The 21,885-nt window shown below is 48.5% G+C and overlaps 1 protein-coding gene across 3 annotated transcripts in view; it reads left to right on the top strand.

Moving 5' to 3' along the window:
• The window catches only part of PLPP2 (phospholipid phosphatase 2), a 28,094-nt gene extending 6,209 nt beyond the window's left edge, over positions 1 to 21,885 (top strand). For all 3 annotated transcript variants that reach the window (XM_077332148.1, XM_077332149.1, XM_077332150.1), the window contains 5 exons: positions 14,859 to 15,010; positions 18,611 to 18,888; positions 19,588 to 19,645; positions 19,784 to 19,960; positions 21,403 to 21,885. In XM_077332148.1, coding sequence (XP_077188263.1) covers positions 14,859 to 15,010; positions 18,611 to 18,888; positions 19,588 to 19,645; positions 19,784 to 19,960; positions 21,403 to 21,546 — 809 coding nt within the window. In that variant the 3' untranslated portion in view covers positions 21,547 to 21,885. The remainder of the gene's footprint in view (positions 1 to 14,858; positions 15,011 to 18,610; positions 18,889 to 19,587; positions 19,646 to 19,783; positions 19,961 to 21,402) is intronic.

Below are 21,885 nucleotides of genomic sequence, written 5' to 3'. Positions count from 1 at the left end.
TCCTCATGGTCAGCTCCTCAAAAACCTTCCTGTCCCTGTGGGAGGCATTAAGGGCATCTTGCACCTTCACCTCTGCGAAGATTGCCAATAGGTCTCATATCTCCACGTCCTTCCAAGTAGGTCTCCTGCCACTTGCCTGGAAGCCCGAGGAACGAAAGGCACAAGATGACCATCCAGGGGAGGAGCTTGCGTTTTTCTTGCTTCCGGCCAAGGGAATTCTCGACTCCTGATTGGATCAGGAGCATGGCTGGCCATGTTGATTGGCCCGATGGTGTCATGAGTGCAATTGAATTCTTGCTGGCAGCGTTTCCTTTGTCCGCTAACCATGCAGGCGCCGCCATTCAATTTGCAGGTGTGTATACGAATACGTGTTTAGCGGCATAAAAAATAATGGGATGTGAGCCGACCAGAGACGTTTAAGTATGCAGGGTGCCTTGAAAACTGCTTTTGTTACACGAGGCGCCCGTTCGAGAATGGCAAAGCACTTTGTGGGGGACAGACAATGTTTGGTGGGGGTTTCCCAGACATGTTGCTTTGGCAAGGCTGTGTTAAATTAGAAGCTTTATTCGGAAAAAAGAGGACGTTGGAGAAGCACACTTTGTGTCGCAACGCATATAAAGCGTTTCTGTGTATCTGTGGCTTTGCCAAGGCACATGGCTGCCTATTCGTTGTTCCAGGCAGTTCGCCATTTTTAAAAAGTAACATTCCCATCCCCAGGAAGAAGGGAGAGGAAGGCGGGTGGGAGGCAGGGACATTGCAGAGGTGACTATAGTGCTTTTGAGCCTCCATACGTTCCTTGTGCTGGTTGCCTACTGGTTGTCCGTCGGGGGGTAGTGCTTTGTGGGTTGGTGAATCCACTTTTTGCGATTCCAGAAGTCATGCTTTAAAACTGAGGGTGTAGCGGACACTTTGCTGGCCAGATGCGGGATGTGGGCGAGGTCATGTGGAGGGGCTGGAATATATCGTCTTCATAAACTAAGCATGACGCTACATGTATGGTGTGCGGAAAAGCCCTTGGTATCCAGCCTTCAGTGTTTTGCATTGGAATGACTGCATTTTCTGATAATTGTTTCCTCAAACCATAACTCCTTGATTAAACACCTCATCTTCCCAGAGTTTACCGGAGCCAGTGTAGAAAGCAAATGAATTCATCCACTGCTGAGGAATGGTATAAATCAAAAGTTTCTGTATAAATAATGAGGAGAACTTTGTGCTTATTCATTCTTATGTCATGCAACAGAATGCATTTCAGTGCAGGGTCAGGGAGCTTTGTACGTTTTCCCCGGAGGATTACAGAGCAGTGATACAGTTGTTGATAATCCCAGGGACTGAACTAAGTTTGGAGCAACCTGGTATCCTAAATTCAGCTAGTTGCAGAAGCAGCGAATGGCTTTACACGCATCGGGACGTCCCAGTGGCCTCCTTTCCTGGCACCGTCCGTGCCAAGGGCCTGGCAAAACTAAAATGCAACAGAGAGAACCAAGCCCTCAGCAAGGTGTGGTGAGGAGCTCCTTCAACCAGGGATTGCCCTACCTGGCATTTATCTAGGACTTTGGACACTGATAGTGCTTTCGGTTCATGGAATTAGAGCTCTACAAAGGGGGTGGGTGGGAAGTTACATCAGAGAATGAAATCTCAGCTGGGATTTCGAAAGGCCAAGCATAGCAGCCAAATCTGCCTTCGGAAAGGATCTTGACATTGCAGAGGAAGGTCTGGGAGACAAGACTCGGTCGGAATCTCCACTCCACTGTGGAAGCTTGCTGGGTGACCTGGCCTGACCCTACTTTGCAGGGCTGTTGTGAAGGTGAAATGGAGGCGAGGAGAACCATGTGGGTTGCTTCCAGTTCCTATTGGGGAACGAGGCAGAGCAGAAATAAAATACACAGATTAGCTCATTGCTTCCCCGGATACTCTCACCTAGGGTTGTGTGCTTTGGCCGCCTACTCTCACCCAGTCTGAGTGCAGGAGTTCTGCTTTGCCAAACTCTTCCGTGTTGGCTAGGTCAGGTGGCTTAGGAAGGGCTCGCCTTTCTTCTTGCCTCTGGAAAGCATCACAGCCTCCAAGAAAACAGACTTCGGCATACTTATTTCCTGCAAACCAATTAACCAGGTGTCGGACCAAGTTGGAGTCCAGTGGCGCCTTTAAGACAAAGTTTAATTCTGGGTATACATTTCCTTCTGCCTGAACCCAGAAGCTTAGATCTGGAATTAAACGTTGTTGGTCTTCAAGGTGCCCCTGGACTCAAACCAACATGGCCAACTGAGTTTGATGGGAACCTCTCCAGGTCCCATTCTCCATCCTGTTCTGTCTGACCAGATTTGTTCTTTAGCGCTGGGCTCCTTAAGAGACAAAGTACCCTTTGGGCTCCATTCCTGGAGCAAGCAATGGCAAAACGGCACCTCCTTGTGCAGAGGCAGTCTACTTTGGATGTCAGAGGCCACCAACAGGGGAGAGATCTTGCTTTCATGCCTGACTTGGGGGGGGGGGGTCCTCTGTTGAGTGAGAGGAAGTCCAGATAGAAGTGATGTCTGCAGTAAGATGCTGGCACAAAGGCCTTGCTTCTGGTCTGTCTTCCTGCAGATGCTCCCTGCTGCGACTCCCTGGCAGAACACCTGCTTGGCATTCAGTAGGTCCCGGGTCCAATCCTTGGCATCTCCAGCTAAAAAGATGAAAGACCTCTGCCTGGGGCGCTGGAGAGCCACTGCCAGTATGAATGGACAAGAGAATCTGATTCTCTTGGTCAAAGTTGGACAAGAGAATCTGGAAGGCAGCTTCCTGTTTTTTAATGTGCTTCTGGGTTCGATCACACTTTGAAACGCAGCCTTTGACACCCCCTCTTATGCTTTCCCCCACCCCCACCCCTTCCATCATAGTAGATCTTTTTATATGTTTTAAAAAGCTACTTGAACAATCAAAATGACCCCTTTGCCCAGGTCCTGTAGGAAATGGAGAAGGGAAGGCCTTCTCCAAAATAGAAACGGACAATGCCATAATTTTAAAAGTGCTTAAAAAAGGAACATGAGAGGTTTAATTTTCAGTTCCAGCCACCTCTTTTGTGGAGCGACTTCCTCTGCTCATCCCCCCCTTCCAGACACCTAAATCGGTTGTGACCACAGGTGGACTGTGAGAGCAGAGCTTCTGGTTTTGGCCTGTCCCGGTTTGCTTGTCTGGTATTTTTAGTTGGGGCAGAGAGCATGAGTAAAATGACAGCCTAAAACTCTCTTCAAATTAGGTTCTTTCTCTTTTGGTTGTATATACAAAAGAAAACGTTGCATCTTGAGATCCACCTGAATTAGCGGCGTAGCTTCTCGGTGGAAGAGAAGAGACTATAAATACCTTAGTCCAGGGGTAGTCAAACTGCGGCCCTCCAGATGTCCATGGACTACAATTCCCATGAGCCCCTGCCAGCAATAGTTGGCAGGGCTCCTGGGAATTGTAGTCCATGGACATCTGGAGGGCCGCAGTTTGACTACCCCTGCCTTAGTCGGACAGAAAGGGAGTTCTCCTTCATACCACGTGTAATGAATGTGTGGAACTCACCCCCACAAGATGTGACAGAGTTGCAGCGAAGTGGTTCTTGTGTGTGACAACATTAAGTTAGCCTTAAATAAGGCCTTAGGTCACAAAAAACAAAAAAACAAACCCCAACAAGGGTAGGAAGTTCAGGCTGGCTGTTAGCCGTGATAGCTAAATAGAACTCCCATGCTTAAAGGTAGTCTACCTTTGAATGTCAAGCGCTAAAATTAAACAAGGAGAAGGATGGTTGGTTTTCTGTCTGAAACAGAACCTGGTGGACTGCATAGATTTTGGATCTGCTTCTATAAAAGCAGTTCTGGTTTCAGGTTTTCTCCTGCAAAGGAAGTGAGAACAAAGCTGGTGGTTTAACCTGTGGTTGTTGTCAACACCCCCCCCCCCTGCTTTGAACTGGTTTGTCGAGTTCCAGAAGGAGCAGTTAAAAGGAGGGTTAGGCAGCCTTTATGAGCAGCAGGTGGGAGGTTCCCTGGGCTTGTTGATAGCAGCGCATTTGGCAGGCAGGGCGCTCCGTTGCTAAGCACCGGGCGGAAATGTGGCGGCGGGCAGGCCGTTGTGCCGACACCTGGCCACCAGAACAGCTTTACCTGGGTCCAAAGCGTACCTGTGGAATAACAGCCCTTGGCAAAGTTCTTCCTCTCTCTCTCTCTCTCTCTCACTTCCCGGATCTCAGCCACTGTAGCTGGCCTTTCTTTTTAAAGAAGTCTCCTTGTATTCTGATGATACTGTGTTGTGTTTGGTTGCAATTGTTGGTTATTGATGTACATGTTCTACAGACTGTTTTATGTATGGTTCTCTGTTATAATGTAAACCGCCCTGAGCCTCCGGGGAGGGCGGTATAGAAGTATGATAAATAAATAAATAAATAAATAAATAAATAAATAAATAAATAACCCTGATAATTCCTGAAGCCAGGGGAAGAACAAGTGGACACTCACAGTGCTGGGGGGGGGTCGGCTTGCTCCCCACCCCCACCTTGGAAAGGGACAGGAATGAGGGGGTGACTCAGGGGTGCCTGTAAACCAGTGGTTCTCACCCTGGGGGTTGGGACCCCTTTGGGGGGGTCACCATCTACACAGCAGCCTTGCGGGGTCAGGCCCATGAGGCTGTCAAGTTCTACATTGTGTTAGCTGCAGTGGCGGAAGCCTTGCTGGTCTACAAGAAACGTCCATGTACAGAGGCAGTTGTGAAGTGCTGGGGACAAAGGCCATCACTGAGGCACCAAGCCACCGGATGGCTTTTGTCCCCAGCATTAGATGCTGTGGAGCAGGCTGCCTCTGTACGTGGAGGTTCCATTTAGATGGTCATTGACTGCAGTAGTTGGGAAGGTGTTTTTATGTTGATGGATATTTATTCCATTTATTTATTTTTATTTTATTTATTTGGCTTTTAGGCTGCCCCTCTCCAAAGTGGTCTCAGGGCGGTAGAAACATTTACGTAAAACATTTATCAGCCGCTTTTCTTAATTGTGGAGCTCAAAGTGGTTTACAATATAAATGAAACGTGTAAAACAGAGTACATGAAAATACGGAAAACCAAAATTTTAAATCTTAGTTAAGGACTACTTTAATCAAATGCAGTTCTAAATAAAACCGTCTTTAGCTGCCTCCTAAAGATCGAAAGTGTGGGGACCTAGGCACACGTGGGGAGGCTGTTGCTCAATGGTAGAACGCTGCTCGGCAGGCAGAAGGTCACAGGTTCAATTCCCAGTATCTCCAGCTGAATAGATCAGGTGGTGGATGATGTGGAAGACCTCTGCCTGAGACCTTAGAGCAGGGGTAGTCAAACTGCAGCCCTCCAGATGGTCATGGACTACAATTCCCATGAGCCCCTGCCAGCGAGTAGAGTAGACAATACTGGTGTTGATGAACCAAGGGTCTGATTCCATATAAGGTAGCTTCATGTGGTCATGTGTCCTGAGAAGGTTGTTCCACGGTCTTGGAGCTGCCACCAAAAAGGTCCTTTCTCCCACTATGCAAACTGCTTTGATCAATGGGGCAGTCTAGAAGTCTTGTCCTTGTGACCTTAATTCCCAGAGAAGATTGTATGGGAGAAAGCAGGCTTTCAGATGCCCCAGTCCTAAGCGATGAAGAGATATTCCATAGATCTAAACCCACATAGATCTAAACCAGGGGTAGTCAAACTGCGGCCCTCCAGATGTTCATGGACTACAATTCCCAGAAGCCCCTGCCAGCATTTGCTGGCAGGGGCTTCTGGGAATTGTCCATGGACATCTGGAGGGCCGCAGTTTGACTACCCCTGATCTAAACCCACAAGACTTCAAGCCAGCTGTCTGGGACTTGGATTTGTGGCCCCTGTAAATGGACCCAACAATGATACATGTTTTTTTTTTTTTATCCTGGAGTTAGAAAGTACATTGCAAGCATGAAAGGCTGAACCTCGTTCCTTTTTTCATTTTTATGGGTGTACATAATGGAAGGTGTGTCCGCTTGTAAATGAGATAGACTGCTCTCCCTTCCGCATTGACTCTGTTGCTGTGATGGATTTAAAGACAGAGATCAACTGCTTACACAAAAGGCGTTCTCGGTTTTACGGCCCATTTGACCATCGTAAAACAATTGTCAAATAATAGGTGGGCCATCAGGGCCCCGAACATATCCATAAAGCAAACCCTGCAGCCAGTCCGAGGTGCCAAAGTTCCCGCAGCCCATGACTCAGCTGGGTAAATTCAAATGAGTAGCCGTGTCGGTCTGAAGCAGCACAAAAAAAAGAGTCCGGTCGCAGCTTTAAGACCAACAAAGATTTATTCAGGGTGTGAGCTTTCGAGTGCAAGCGCTTGTCCTCCCTCAAAAGCTCACACCCTGAGTAAATCTTTGTTGGTCTCAAAGCTGCGACCGGACTCTGATTTTTCAGCTGTTCAAATGAATCTCTTGGATTGATTCAAGTGACTTTTCTGCGTTGGTCTGAAATAGCAGAACAAAGTTGGAGTTTAGGGGCACCTTTAAGGCTGACAGACTTTTATTCAAGGTGTGAGTTTTCGTGTGCACATGAAAACTCACACCTTGAATAAAACTTTGTTGCCACTTGAATAAACCTTAAAGGTGCCACTGGACTCAAACTTTATTTATTTTATTACTTTTTTATACTGCCCTCCCTGGAGGCTCAGGGCGGTCCGTGTGAAACATAAGGAACAGGAACAGTACAGAGGATGAGTGAGAGGGTTGTGAGTGTCCTGCATTATGCAGGGGGTTGGACTAGATGACACAGGAGGTCCCTTCCAATTCTATGAATCTAGTGCAGAAAAAGTCATTAACCATAAATAACAGAACAATAATGAAGAGAGAGAACAATGAATTCATAACCGCAACATGGTTGGTCCGTTCAAGGTGTTAAGTTTCACGGGAAAGGCTCTGGCCCTGGTTGAGGTCAAGTGGCCGGAGGTCCTTAAGGCCGGAGATCACTAGCTGGTTGGAGGTGGTGGCCTTAAGGAAGCCTGCATAGTGCGCTTTGAGGAGTGTAGGCAGAGATGTGGTCCTTCAGGTACACTGAGACCAAACCACATGTGGCCTTGAAGGTGATAACCAAAACCTTAAGCCTGATCCAGAATTAGACTGGCAAGCAGTGCAGTTGTTGGAGAGCGGGCTGAATGTGGGACCTCCACGGTATTGCTGTGAGGACCCTGGCTGCTGCATTCTGGATCAGCTGTACTTTCCGGATCAAGAGTATGCCGCAGAGGTCCAGTCTAGAGGTGATTGTCTTGTGGATCACTGTGGCTAGATGTTCCAGGGCCAAGTAGGGAGCCACACTACCCTTGTGATATGAGCCTCCATTGAAAGGGAGCGCTTCCCGGGTGTGCTTGCCAGGCCCCCAGGAAGCGCTCCCTCTCCCCCAGCTGGCTGCACCCTTATTGGCCCTGGAGAGGCTAGACCGTTTGTCCCTCCAGGCTGTTTCACAATTATTAAAGGTAAAGGTATCCCCTGTGCAAGCACTGAGTCATTTCTGACCCTTGGGGTGACGCCCTCTAGCGTTTTCTTGGCAGACTCAATACGGGGTGGTTTGCCAGTGCCTTCCCCAGTCATCATCGTTTACCCCCCAGCAAGCTGGGTACTCATTTTACCAACCTCAGAATGATGGAAGGCTGAGTCAACCTTGAGCCAGCTGCTGGGATCGAACTCCCAACCTCATGGGCAGAGCTTTCAGACTGCATATCTGCTGCCTTACCATTCTGCGCCACAAGAGGCTCTTCACAATTATTAAGAGGCACCAAATGGATAAGATACCTGAATGAGGTCTTTATTTGAATATAAAGAACCAAAGCCTTTGCTGTCTGTCTGTGCTGAAAGCTCAAACTTTGATTAAGTTTATAGGGCAGAAAAAAGGGAAGTTGGAATGCAGAGTAAAATTGTAAATCAATTAGACTGCATACTGGGGGGAAATAGCTATACTTAAAAACATCCGACCTTATACATAGGGAATCCTTCATTGGCTCTCAGCTAGGATGACAAACATGTGTTTCTCCAGCTACAAAGATTCTTAATGGATTACGCCAGAGAGATTGCTAAATAGCAAGTCCTCAGCCTCTTCCATGAAGATCCAAAAATTTAAAGGGAAATGATGACTAAAACTCCTATTGTTATTTAAAGGAGCCACTAACAGAAAAAGTATCCAACAGGTATAGAGTGAAGGAAACAAGGACCCTAAGCAAATACTCTCATTTCATCTGACACACTGTGCCCACATGGAAAAAGAGTATCCCACCAGAATATAAAGTATGCTTCCTGTTTCTGCAAAAGTAAACTAAGATTGATATTCTGGTAAGGCAGTGATCTGAAATGTTTAAATACAAAGAATTTCAAATCAGACCATTGGTGGTTCATTTGAATACAGTGTGAAACCATAGGGACGGATTCCGCAGATACATCCGCTAGCGCCCGGTGTATTTCTTCTACAGCGGGCTTAATTTCTAGTCTCCTATATTTCTTGTACGTTTCCATGCAAAAATGGGAGGGATGTTACACCCTGAAATGTGTGAAATAAGTGGACAATATCTTAAAACTATTGACCTAACCCTGTTACTACATGGAGAGAAATCAAAGGAACATACCAGTCTCTTAGAGGGAGATTTTGGCTTAGGTGTAAAAAGATTGTGTCTGTTTTTCTCATTAGCCTGCTATAATGCCTGTTGGATATAATTCTATGAGGATATCCCCTTGTTCGGAATTTGTCACACAGTGGATGTGACTTAGACTGCTTTCCCCCACTAAAGAATGCATCTTCTTGTATCTAAGGAACTGGCAATAGGGAAGGTTTTTCTTGATATCGAAGGGATTATGAGAATTATTATAATGAAGAAAAGTGTTACAATCAGTAGCTTTCCTGTAAAGGGAACAAACTATATCACCTGTATTAGAAAGTAAGATGTCCAAAAAAAAGTATCTTCTCCATTCCATGGGTACCACTAAAGTTCAAATTTGGATGAAGAATATTAAGCCAAGTCATCAGGGTAGATACAATAGAAACATCTTTAATCAAAAATATCAAGTCATCAGTATAGAATGTCCTTAAAAAAAAGGGGGGGGGTTCTTCTCTTGGTCATAAATGGAAAAATATTTTCTAGGATGAAATCCGTAACATCAAGAAGAAAATCGATGGGAGATTGTGTAATATTAAGATTTACTAACGTATCCCTAACAGTATTTCTTGCATCATAGAATCATAGAGTTGGAAGGCGCCATACAGGCCATCTAGTCCAACCCCCTGCTCAACACAGGATCAGCCCTAAGCATCCTAAAGCATCCAAGAAACGTGTGTCTCCAACCTTTGCTTGAAGACTGCCAGTGAGGGGGAGCTCACCACCTCCTTAGGCAGCCTATTCCACTGCTGAACTACTCTGACTGTGAAAATTTTTTCCCTGATATCTAGCCTATATCGTTGTACTTGTAGTTTAAACCCATTACTGCGTGTCCTTTCCTCTTCAGCCAACGGAAACAGCATCCTGCCCTCCTCCAAGTGACAACCTTTCAAATACTTAAAGAGGGCTATCATGTCCCCTCTCAACCTCCTTTTCTCTAGGCTGAACATTCCCAAGTCCCTCAACCTATCTTCATAGGGCTTGGTCCCTTGGCCCCAGATCATCCTCATCGCTCTCCTCTGTACCCTTTCAATTTTATCTACGTCCTTCTTGAAGTGAGGCCTCCAGAACTGCACACAGTACTCCAAGTGTGGTCTGACCAGTGCCGTATACAATGGGACTATGACATCTTGTGATTTTGATGTGATGCCCCTGTTGATACAGCCCAAAATAGCATTTGCCTTTTTTACCGCTGCATCACACTGCCTGCTCATGTTTAGTTTACAATCCACAAGTACCCCAAGGTCACGTTCACACACAGTGCTACCTAGAAGCGTATCCCCCATCCAGTAGGCATGATTTTCATTTTTCTGACCCAGATGCAGAACTTTACACTTATCTTTATTAAATTGCATCTTGTTCTCATTTGCCCATTTTTCCATTGTGTTCAGATCTCGTTGAACTCTGTCTCTATCTTCCGGAGTATTTGCCAGTCCTCCCAATTTGGTGTCATCTGCAAACTTGATGAGTAGTCCCTCCACCCCCTCATCTAGATCATTAACAAATATGTTAAAAAGTATCGGGCCGAGCACCGAGCCCTGAGGTACCCCGCTACTCACCTCTCTCCAGTCTGATGAAACACCATTGACAACAACTCTTTGAGTGTGGTTCTCTAACCAATTCCCTAGCCACCTAACTATCTTCACGCCTCCCGAACTGCCCACCTTCCACCTTGCCTGTGTCCGGACGGCCACCGCCATTTCCTCGATGGCACTCCGCCCAACCGGTAGCTTCCTCGCGGCGCACCCTGCCACGCCCAGCTGTGCCACTACCGCCGCCTCACCCACGCCTGCAGCCGGCTCACACGGCCGACAGCACCCCGCGCCGCCACCTGACGTGGCCCGACCGTAGCCGCGCCCGCCGCTGCACCACTGACTTCTGCCCCCCTGCGCCTACGAGTGTGCCACGCCGCCCAACACCCCCATTGACTACCCACTCGCCGACTCGCCCGCTCGCCACGGCACCTGGGACACCTCCTCGCCACCGCCATCCCCGGACAACAGTCTGCGGCCCCAGGTAGCCACCACTGGGGGCCCCGACTCCCACACCCCGGCCCAGCGGCGCCGCCACACGGCCCTATCCACCTCGCCGCTCGCCCGCTCACCGCCTCCCACAGCCGCGCCAGCCCCGCCGGCTTTGAATCCCTGCTAGCGCCCGCTGCATTCAAGCTGCAGTGGGCTTATTTGCTAGTTTCTGAATAATCCGCATCTGGAACAAAGTTAGATTTAGGTCTGAATTTATCTCATCAGGCACAGAGTTTAATCAGTCTGTTCAATTTAAAAAGATCAGTAGGTGTGTTGAAAGCCCAATATTGGAGGATAGGAACAAAGCTTATACCCAGTTCAAGTATCTTCAATTTTTCCCTCGAGAAGAAGAGTTGGTTCTTATATGCCGCCTTTCTCTACCTGAAGGAGTCTCAAAGTGGCTTACAGTCGCCTTCCCTTTCCTCTCCCCACAACAGACACCCTGTGAGGTGGGTGAGGCTGAGGGAGCCCTGAGATTACTGATTGGTCAGAACAACTTCCTCAGTGCTGTGGCAAACCCAAGGTCACCCAGCTGGCTGCATGTGAGGAAGCATGGAAAACTCAGCTCGCCAGATTAGAAGTCTGCACTCCTAACCGCTGTACCAAGAGGGGGTAATTGGACAAATTCACAACTAGGTTCTCTTCCTGAGGAGGTACGGGCCATCCTAAAAACCCTGTTTTTGTCTTTTGTTTTTTTGTTTTGGCTAGTTTTCCATAGAATTGCTGCCTTCTGTGAGTAAAAGGTCTCCTGCTCCCTGAGTCTTTAGAAGTGTTTCCAGATTCTTCCGTAGTAAAGTCCGTACCATAAGAGTGTATATTTTGGTACCTAGGTCGAAAATTAGTACTCCTAAAATTATCGAACCCTGTCTGAAGCCCACTTGTATACGTTCCGTGTGGTATAATCCCTGGTATCCCTCTGGAATTTACTCTTAAAATCCACAATCTGGTCTGTCATTTTCCTGATGTTAACTTCCAACTCCTCAACACTCTTTGTAAATGGTTCTGAATCCCATTTAGACTCCATGTCCTCCAATTGGGAATTGTAATTTCAGCTTAGTCAAATCAGATAAAGTTTGATCAGTGATCAGAAGCATTAAATCATGGGAGCATTTGTTAAGCACTGCCTCCCATTTTTGTTTAAATTCCTCACACTCCACAAAAAGAGTAGGAGCTTTCGGAAGATTTAAACTTTAGGAAGTTAGCATCAGGAAATTGCACTGGTGTAACACTTATTTTTTTCGTTATGTGGAATGGCCCTGAGTTCCCTCCCCTCCTCTGAGCAAAGGACAGGGAGGAGGGGAAAAGTCAGTTCAGTTGCTTTCCAGCTTTATACAAATGCTAATAGGTCCGGATAATGGGATGGTCAAGCTAACCCCCCTCCCTCCAAGCAAGGAACAGAGATTTGGAGGAACCAAGTAGTAGAGAGACTTCAGGAAAAGCATCTCTGACCTGGCCTGACCTGTTCAATGCGTAGGGAGGAAAGAACTGATAAAACTCAAGGGGAAAGGTCTCTCTTTTGGCCATGGCGTCAAGGTTACAGAAACTCTGTAGAGAGCCTGTTCTATATTTTAACATCTGAGAGGGCATGTACAGAGAGAGGGACAGAGGGACTGCATTTTACCCATTTCTTTTGGATTCCTTGCTCAGTTTGGTGCTGTGCTAAATGTATGCTTTTGAACATTTTCTTTTTAATAAACACTTTGTAGCTTTTGATGCTTGTAGTGGTTCTCTGTACCGCATAGGCCTCCGCTGTCTCGGATACACAGTATTGTAAAAGGGGCACTGGGGGAAATTAGCAGGTGGTTGTTCCTCCTGGGGGGGGGGCACAAGGCAACCTGCAGGCAGCAGGAGTCACAGAGGCAAGGCCTCAGATCTGGGAAGGAAAGCTGGGAGTCCGGACCTTCCCAGTGCATGTTGTTGTTGTTAGGTGCGAAGTTGTGTCCGACCCATCGTGACCTCATGGACAATGATTCTCCAGGCCTTCCTGTCCTCTACCATTCCTCGTGGTCCATTTAGGTTTCCCGGAGCATAGTTCCTTACAAAAATCAGGTGGTGGCAGTGTTAACCAAGAGAGAAAGAAAAGCCTCTCCAGGTGAGAGAAAAACCTTGGAAGGCAGAGTAAAAAGAGGGCCTTCGGGCCAGAACAGGCCTGTTCCGCCACAACGTGAGTCAATACAATTGACTTGTACATCAATAAAATTAACAGAGGGGGCTTTCAGGGAACCGTGATGTAGGACTAGGATTGTAGCCCCAACCAGAAGACTCTAAATAGAACTGAAACAAACCCTTGTATTAACATATGTTAAATCAGTCTGTTCCAACCTTTTGACCGTGGAGGAGCCCTGGAAGTGATGTCAGTTGGCCACGCCCCCAAAGTGACATCACCACCCACATTCACATGGAGGGTCAAGGAGGACTGAGTGGGGTAGGGGAGACATTTTAAAGTTACTAGTTCCCTAGCAGGTTCGATTCTGCGCTCCCCCACATGCAGCCAGCTGGGTGACCTTGGGCTCGCCATGGCACTGATAAAACTGTTCTGACCGGGCAGTGATATCAGGGCTCTCTCAGCCTCACCCATCCCACAGGGTGTCTGTTGTAGGGAGAGGAATGGGAAGGCGAATGTAAGCCGCTCTGAGCCTCCTTCGGGTAGGGAAAAGCGGCATATAAGAACCAACTCTTCTTCTTCTTCTTCTAGTGGCCAAGCCCATTAAGCAGGAGGGGAAAGACCGCGGACACCTTGTTGGGAACCCTTGCGTTAAATGAATGCAAAATTTCATAGTTTCGTCATTGTTTGCATAGGCTGTACACAGTAGCATAGGCCACAGTCTCTATTGATTTATTGAAGTGGCTTTGTGGAGTGGAAGTCCTCTTGCCTGTGCAGAAAAGCCCTCTGGGGAGGAAGGCAAAACCCTGCCTCCCTCCCGTCCTGACCCCAGGGACTTGGTTTCTGCAGAGAAGAATCTTAGAAGGGAAGGGGGTTGGAGCAGCATAACCCCCTGCCCCTTTCCCGGACCAGATGCAAAGAGAACCCTTCCCGCACTTCTGGCTTTCGGCTAATAACTGGTATTATTGGAAGCTCTTGGCAAAACAGCTACTGAGGCAGCTTCCAGTTCCACCTGGCTATGACGCAGTCACTCACTCGATCTCTTGCTGGCCTTTGGCCACTGAAGTGGGAGAAAGTTCTGACATTGAAAGAACAGTTGAAAAAAATATAGGTTTTAAGAAGAGGATGGAATGTCTGTGCAGCCATCTGTGACTTTCACTTGTTGCCAAAACCTCTCTAGGTGAATAGGGAAGTTCCACAAGTAGGGTTGGGCGCTTCAGCGTCAAACGGCCGCTTTGGACACCAAAGAACCCTACACTATCTACAAGTGTGTCTCCCAAAGGTGCAGTGTTGTGGATGCTCTTATACCTACGAAGGTGGAAGCTCACCCAACTAATGCACGAGTTTGTGTTAGACTAGGATCTGAGAGACCTGAATTCAAATCTTCATTCTGTTGTGGCAGGTCACTGGGTGACCTAGGGCCAGTCATATGCTCTCGGCATAACCTAGTTCACAGGGTTGTTGTGGGGATACAACAGAGGAAGGGAGAATATTGCAAGCGGTTGTGGGTCCCTGTTGGGGAGAAAGGAAGGGTATAAATCAAATCTACCTGCAGAAGACCTTAGTTGTCTAGCATAGGCTTTGACATTTCAAATACACTCTTTGTCCTGATAGCTTTCCGTTGCATGTTCTGTAGAGAAGGAAATGGAACAGGGGTCTCCCAGCGTTATTGAATTTACAGGCATCACTGAAGTTCTGCTGGTTGCAGCCACAAAATGGCTGCCTAAGAAATGGCTGCTGCAGGAGGTGGAGCTAGCCACAAAATGGCTGCAGCAGCTTCCTTTCAGTCGCACAGTATCGATCCTTGTGCTGTGTCTGCAGCAAACAAATCTCCAGTGTCCGGCCAAAAGCTCTGCTGGCAACGGCAGCTGCTGGAAAAGATGTCCTTGAGCATCTTTGGGACCCTGAAATAGAATTTAACAATAATATGTCATTTTAAATTCTGTTGTCCTTTTTATCGGGGGGGGGGGTTTCTTTGCAATTTCATTGTTATCGCTGTTTCCACAGGGAAGTTAGTTGACGTGATTTGGGCAGGGTTTGTGCTCTAGGGGGTGACCCAAGGGGCTGGCGGAGGGGGTCCCTTTCTGACCTTTGTTCTTTCTTGCAGCTTCTCTGCCCTTTATCATTCTGAGCCTCGTGAACTCCCCCTACAAGCGTGGATTTTATTGTGATGACAACTCCATCCGCTACCCATACAAGGCGGACACCATAACTCACGGGCTGATGGCTGGCGTAACCATCACCTGCACCACAAGCATTGTAAGGAAATTCACCATTACCCATGAGAGTTGCCATTCTGAGAGTTGCCTTGGTGTAGCAGCCAGAGTGTCAGATTAGGATCTGGGAGAATGGAATTCGGATTCTCCCTCAGTCACTCACATTCAGCCTAGCCTACCTCATAGGGTTGTTGTGGGGATAAGATGGAGGCGAGAATAATGGTGTAAGCTGCCTTGAGTCCCTGTTGGGGAGAACAGTGGAGTCGAAATGAATCAAATAAATAAATGATCTGGGTGGGGTGGGAGTGGGGAGTGGTGTTTCAATTGACAGTCACCCTTTGAGGAGTTTGAGATGAGAACACCTAGTCGTCGTCCCCTTTAGTCTCCCTGGACCTCTCCCTGGGACTGCATCTTGCTTGTAAGAATGGCAACCATCTAATTTTAAGACATTTGCAGACCACGCTTCCTGAATAATTATATTGTAATTTTGATGGGGAAAAGGCACATCTATATAAGATGAAAGGCACCAAAGCCACCCAGACACAATTCTAGAAGAGGATTTCAAGGCTCCACTTCCGCTACTGGCATTTTGGCGGGACTTGGTGGTGTAAAAAAAAAAAAATCTAATGGCTCATCAGGGTCCGGAACTGGATTCCCTCCACTGTTTGAAAGCAGCTTCATAGCACTTCCACCCTGAGAGCCCCAATCTCCTTTGGAAGGTTTAGTTGTGGAAGCTGTAACCGAGTGGTTTTGGGAGATGTGGTAGTTCTTCATCTGCCTTTATTTCTCTGGCCCTCCTTTCAGCCATGGGTAGAGGAGATTTCCCTGTTGTGTTGAATGCGGCATGCTGATCAGCAGCTGTTAAAATTTGGTGGAGTTAGTGGGGGCTGGGTCCTTTTATGCCTCCAGCGTGGCCCTTCCGGTGCACAGCCCCCATGGATGAACGTGCTGAGTTGCAAATTTGTTTCCTGGAGGTCTGCTTTCGGAAGTTCAAGGGCTAGGGTTTTAAGGTTGCCCTTCCAATACAACCTAGGGTGGGTGACAACATGATTAAAACCAATAAATTAGGTTACAAACATCCTCTAATTCCCCTCAGTTAACACATTGTAAAGGGGGGGGGGAGTTTGCCGAGCAGATCTTCCCCGTCTCCAGCTGTGAGCTACCACTTCTGGATGGTTACTTCAGGCCCCGACCACAGGCCTGGCGGAACAGCTTTGTTTTGTAGGCCGTGCGAAACTGATTGAAGTCCCTCCAGGCTGAAAAAGCCTTGGCCAAAGCCAAATTCACTTCCTTTGGGGTAAGGGATGCTGCGCACGTGTTGTCATAGTGCTGAAAGTGCTATTCTTACGGAGCAGTCCTGTCAGAAACTCTCTCAGCCCCACTTCCCTCACAGGGTGTTTGTGGTGGGGAGAGGAAGGGGAAGGCGATTGGAAGCCGCATGGGGACTCCTTCTGGTAGAGAAAAAGTGGCATATAAGAACAAACTCTTCTTCTTCAGTAATATCAGGGCTCTCTGATGAGACTCCTTTGGGTAGAGAACAGCAGCATATAAGAACCAACTCTTTTTGTTCTCTCTCAACTTCACCTCCCTCACAAGGAGTCTGTTGTGGGGAGAGAAAAGGAAGGCGATTGTAAGCTGCTTTGAGACTCCTTCAGGTAGTGAAAAGCAGGGTATAAAAACAACTCTTCTTCATTTTCCTTTTTTAAAAAAATATTAGGCCTGGGGTTCCTTAGGAGGAGGCTGCCGCTGCCCAGGCCTCCTGAGTTAGATACCAACCATGAGCCTGAGAGTTGTCTTTGGAGGCCAAGTGCGGCTTCAAGCCCGAGAGAGAACTAATGCAACTGGGGTGTTGAATACATTTGTTACAAGGGACGGATTGGGATTGCTGGACAGAAATGGCACTTTTGCGGGCTGGGCTGAAATGCCAGGCACCTGAGATATAAACTTTATGAAGGACCTAAAGGTAAAGGTAAAGGTATCCCCTGTGCAAGCACCGAGTCATGTCTGACCCTTGGGGTGACGCCCTCCAGCGTTTTCATGGCAGACTCAATACGGGGTGGGTTGCCAGTGCCTTCCCCAGTCATTACCGTTTACCCCCCAGCAAGCTGGGTACTCATTTTACCGACCTCGGAAGGATGGAAGGCTGAGTCAACCTTGAGCCGGCTGCTGGGATCGAACTCCCAGCCTCAATGGGCAAAGCTTTCAGACGGCTGCCTTACCACTCTGCGCCACAAGAGGCTCATGAAGGACCTAGGCAAACCCAATTAAACAGTGTTATTTTTCCTCAAAAATCCAAACATGCTTAAAACGGTCCCACTCTTACAGTATTTCTTCGGAGCATCTCCCTGCTGCCCACCCTCCCACGTTCCCTGCCCATTGTTCATCAGCAGGGGAATAGTCGGCAGGGGCAAAATGCACCACCCCTCACCCCTCCTGTCTGGCAAGAATGGCAACAAACGAGTCGCTCACAGGCCTGATAAGAGCCCTGGACCGGCCGGTTCTGGCCCATGGGTTATATGTTGAGAATCGCACTAGAGCTCTTCGCTTTCCAGTTTTATTTAGGACAGCTGTCAATCTCTGCCTTCTGGAAAAGTGGCGTAAAAGGGGGCGGGTATCTACACAGCCACAAATAGCTGTGCACACTATAAACTAGTTAGCACATGGGTTCAGATGTTTATTTTAAAGCTACTTATGGGACTCAAGGCAGCTTACTTTCCTTATCCATTGTTCCCTCTTAATATTTGTGAAACAGCCCTGGGGGCGGAGAGTGTCCTGGCTGTCCAAGATGGATTAGGGCCAATCAGGGTGCGGCCAGCCCTCCCCCTCCAGCTCCTACCCTCCCTCCTTGCCTGCTAGCAGCCACGCGACTCTGGCCTCCATTTTCGCCCACGAGGAGAGAGGCTTTGTGGCCCACAGATACGCTCCTGCTGGGAGGGAGCCAGATGGGGGTTCCAGCCTCCCTACGGGCCTCAAAGCCCCATCGCCGCCTCTTTGAGGCAGCGACAGGGCTTTGCAGCCCTAAGGGATGCTTGTGCTGGGAGGGAGCCAGCAAGACGGGGGCCTTTCCACCGTCCCTTTGGCCTGCTAAGCCTGCTTTGTGGGCCAACGGGACGCTGCTGCGGGGGGGGGGGGCTTTGCCCTACCCCTTAGACCCCTTTCAAAGCCCATTTTTTTAAATGGGCTTTGATGCTAGTATAAATATAATCCATTGGCTGCAGTTTTTGGGAAGTACTTTTTGTGGAAAGATATTTATCTTCCTTTCAGAGTTCTAGTTTGACTTGAAATGCGTACGTAAATAATACCAAAACCCAAAATTAAAAATCACAATTTAAGACTGCGTAAATCAAAATCAGTCTGAAATAGAACCATTGCCTCCTAAAAATCACAACTGAGGGCCCCAGACATGCCTCTCTGGTGAAGTTGTTCCATAGTTGTGGGGCTGCTGCTGAAAAGGCCCTGTCTCGTGTGCCATCAAACAAGCTTCTTTGATTGACGGGACATCAAGAAGGACCCTCCCTGTGAACTTAATTCCTGGGCAGGATCATGCCATGCCTGATCAATGCCTTCCCCCTTGCCCCCAAAGAGTGACCCATCTGAGTTACTGGTTACTCTCATTAATCCAATTATTGTATTTTATTTTTAGGTCTCCATTGGTGAGGCATACCTTGTTTACAGTAAGCGCCTCTCCTCAAAGTCCGAGTTCAACAAGTATGTGGCTGCCCTCTACAAAGTGCTGGGGACTTTCCTTTTTGGTGCCGCCATCAGCCAATCGCTGACAGACCTGGCTAAGTACATGATTGGGCGCCTGCGGCCAAACTTCCTGGCAGTCTGCAATCCCATTTGGTCCAAAATAAACTGTTCGGAGTATGTGCAGCTGGAAGCTGTCTGCCAGGGAAGCCTCAAGAACATCACAGAGTCCAGGTCGGTATGGAAGGAAAGCTCTCGTGCATGTAAGGCAGGGGGAACAGCTGTGATGTCCTGATAGGGTGGCTGCCATTGGCTTAGCTGCAGTGATGTCACAGAGCTACAAAGCAGCTGCCTGCCAAGGCGGTCTTCATAAGGTGAGTTCTGGTATCCATGAGCTTTGGGTCCATGAGTCTTTGGGTGTTGCTGAAACCCTGTGAGTGTTCCAGAATCACCTGGTTGGTGTGCATCAAGAGCCCCGAAATGCTAAGATACTGGCCAGAGACAGACCATGCAACCTTGCTGCTTATCCATCTTATGGGCAGAAGAAGCTGCCCTCCACCGTCCAGGAGACTGGCTCCCTCTCTGCCTTGCCGCCTCCTCCCCTTGCAGCAGTTCTCTTGGGTCTTCGCAGGGTCACCCTGGAGATGCCGTGGGTTGTGCCCAGGGTCTCAGGCATGCAAAGCAGGTGGTCTGTCGGTGAGCCACGGCCCCTTCCAATCCTGCAAAGCCATTTTCTTAATTTTGTTGACGCCTCCCTTTTCTCAGTTTTGGTATGAAGATCTAAACTGGAAGAGAGTGGCGTAAGCCCTTTTGGGTCCCGGTTGGGGAGAAAAGCCAGGTATAAATAAGTAAAGAAAGAAACTAGATTTGCCTCACGTGGCTTCAAGCTGCTGGGGAGAACAGACGGAACTTTTCTTGCATTTCCTCTTGTAGATTATCCTTCTATTCTGGACATTCCTCATTCGGGATGTACTGCATGATGTTTCTAGCGGTAAGTGGTCCACCGGCTAAAATGGCCAGATGTCCCCCTCCCATCCCACCCTGTTGCTCTGGGGGACTGCCCTCCAAGAGGATGTAAGCATCCTGACCCCAGCTGACTTGTCCCCCTCCTCTCCTGGCTCTGTTCCAGCTGTACGTCCAGGCCCGCCTGGTGGGGCGATGGGCCCGTTTGGTGCGCCCCACAATCCAGTTCCTCCTCATCACCTTCGCCATGTACGTGGGCTACACCCGAGTCTCGGACTACAAACACCACTGGAGCGACGTACTGGTGGGCCTCCTACAGGGGGCGCTCATTGCAGTTCTCGTGGTACGTGTGGGCCGAACACGAGGGCAAATGTGGGGTGGAGGGAGGAGGCAAGCTTGGGGGTGTGGAATCTCATGGCTCACTGATCTCTTACACCCTGTTGGCCTCTGGGAAGGTTCAGGTCGAATCCTTCTTTGGTCAGATGCTTCAGGGGTGGTGCTGGGAAATACCGTTCTCTCTCTGCTCCATCTCTTCTCCCCGCCTCTTTGATGTCCAGAATCCATCTTGCCTTCCCAGAATGCCTCATCCTAAAAATAGAAGAAGAAGAAGAAGAGTTGGTTCTTATATGCCGCTTTTCCCTACCCGAAGGAGGCTCAAAGTGGCTTACAGTCACCTTCCCTTTCCTCTCCCCACAACAGACACCCTGTGAGGTGGGTGAGGCTGAGAGAGCGCTGATATTACTGCTCAGTCAGAACAGCTTTATCAGTGCTGTGGCGAGCCCAAGGTCAACCAGCTGGTTGCATGTGGGGGAGCACAGAATCGAATCTGGCATGCCAAATTAGAAGTCCACACTCCTAACCACTACACCAAACTGGCTGTCTCTCTTTTTTTTTAATAAGTAAAGGAGTTTTCCAAATATTATTTTATTATTTTACATTACATAGATTATTAGATCTATGGCAGAGATACTTCTGTCTGCTTTTCCCTCATGGTAAAGGAGGGCTTTGCAGATCCCGGGGACCGCAAAAAGACAAAACAAGTGTTCTAGATCAAAGCAAGCCCAAATTTTCTGCAGGAGCTAAAATGACTAGACCAAGACTATTGTACTTTCATCGCATGATGAACAAAAGGGACAGGAAGCTACAAGGGCCCTCCATTCGCTAGACCTGAGCAAGGCAGTTCATGATAGGATGTTTTGGGAGGACTTTTATTTATAGGGTCCCCATGTGAACTAAGGTAAAGGTAAAGGTATCCCCTGTGCAAGCAGTGGGTCATGTCTGACCCTTGGGGTGACGCCCTCTAGCGTTTTCTTGGCAGACTCAATACGGGGTGGTTTGCCAGTGCCTTCCCCAGTCATTACCGTTTACCCCCCAGCAAGCTGGGTACTCATTTTACCAACCTCGGAAGGATGGAAGGCTGAATCAGCCTTGAGCCGGCTGCTGGGATTGAACTCCCAGCCTCATGGGCAGACAGCTTCAAACAGCATTTCTGCTGCCTTGCCACCCTGCGCCACAATAGGCTCTCCATGTGAACTAGGGATGGAATAGTTGAAGACCCCCTGCCCTGGGGCTGGCACTGAAGGGGAGCCCATTAAGGCAACAAGTGCAAAGGCTACGCCGCAGATGAATGGGACCCCGTTAACAAGAGGGTCCCATGGGGCCTGCAGTGCCCATTTTAGGTGGTAAGAGGTTGGTAGGTGAGAAGGAAGAGGAGTCCTGCGAGCCCCATCTCGCATTCCAAGCTGGGCTGCCTCCAGTCGGTCTTCTCTCTCTTTCCCACTCCAGGTGCGCCATGTGTCCGACTTCTTCAAGCAGCGGTCGCTGCAGCAGCCGAGTGGCGAGAAGGATGCAGCCGTGCGCAAGCCCAGTGTCGCCCTGGTGCCCAGCAATCCAGAGCACAATCATTACAGCTATGGAGTGTCTACCTGAACTGTGCAGCAACGATGCAAGTTCTGCCAGCTGCTCAACAACTCCCCTGGATGGGGGCTCTTTCTTGCCTGTCAAATGACCCCCCCCTCCCTTTTTACAGTTTGCTCTGAGACTCAAATGCCCTTTTATTACTGCAGTGAATTGGGCACCCCAGAATTCTTCTGTGCCCCTCCACAGTAGCTTAATTTGTCACCAAATGTGTGTTTGTGAATATGTTTGTGTTTTGTAGAGTGTGTGTTTGCGCATTTCACAACCTTGGGGAAATATCTCTTCTTGGTAGTAGAGTGGAGTTTTGTTGCCAGCCTATTTTTTAAAATAAATCTGGTTCCTACCTGTTAA

This window comes from Paroedura picta, chromosome 4 (genome assembly GCF_049243985.1).
Source record: "Paroedura picta isolate Pp20150507F chromosome 4, Ppicta_v3.0, whole genome shotgun sequence".
NCBI lineage: Eukaryota > Metazoa > Chordata > Lepidosauria > Squamata > Gekkonidae > Paroedura > Paroedura picta.
This window is presented reverse-complemented; position numbering and strand designations above follow the sequence as displayed.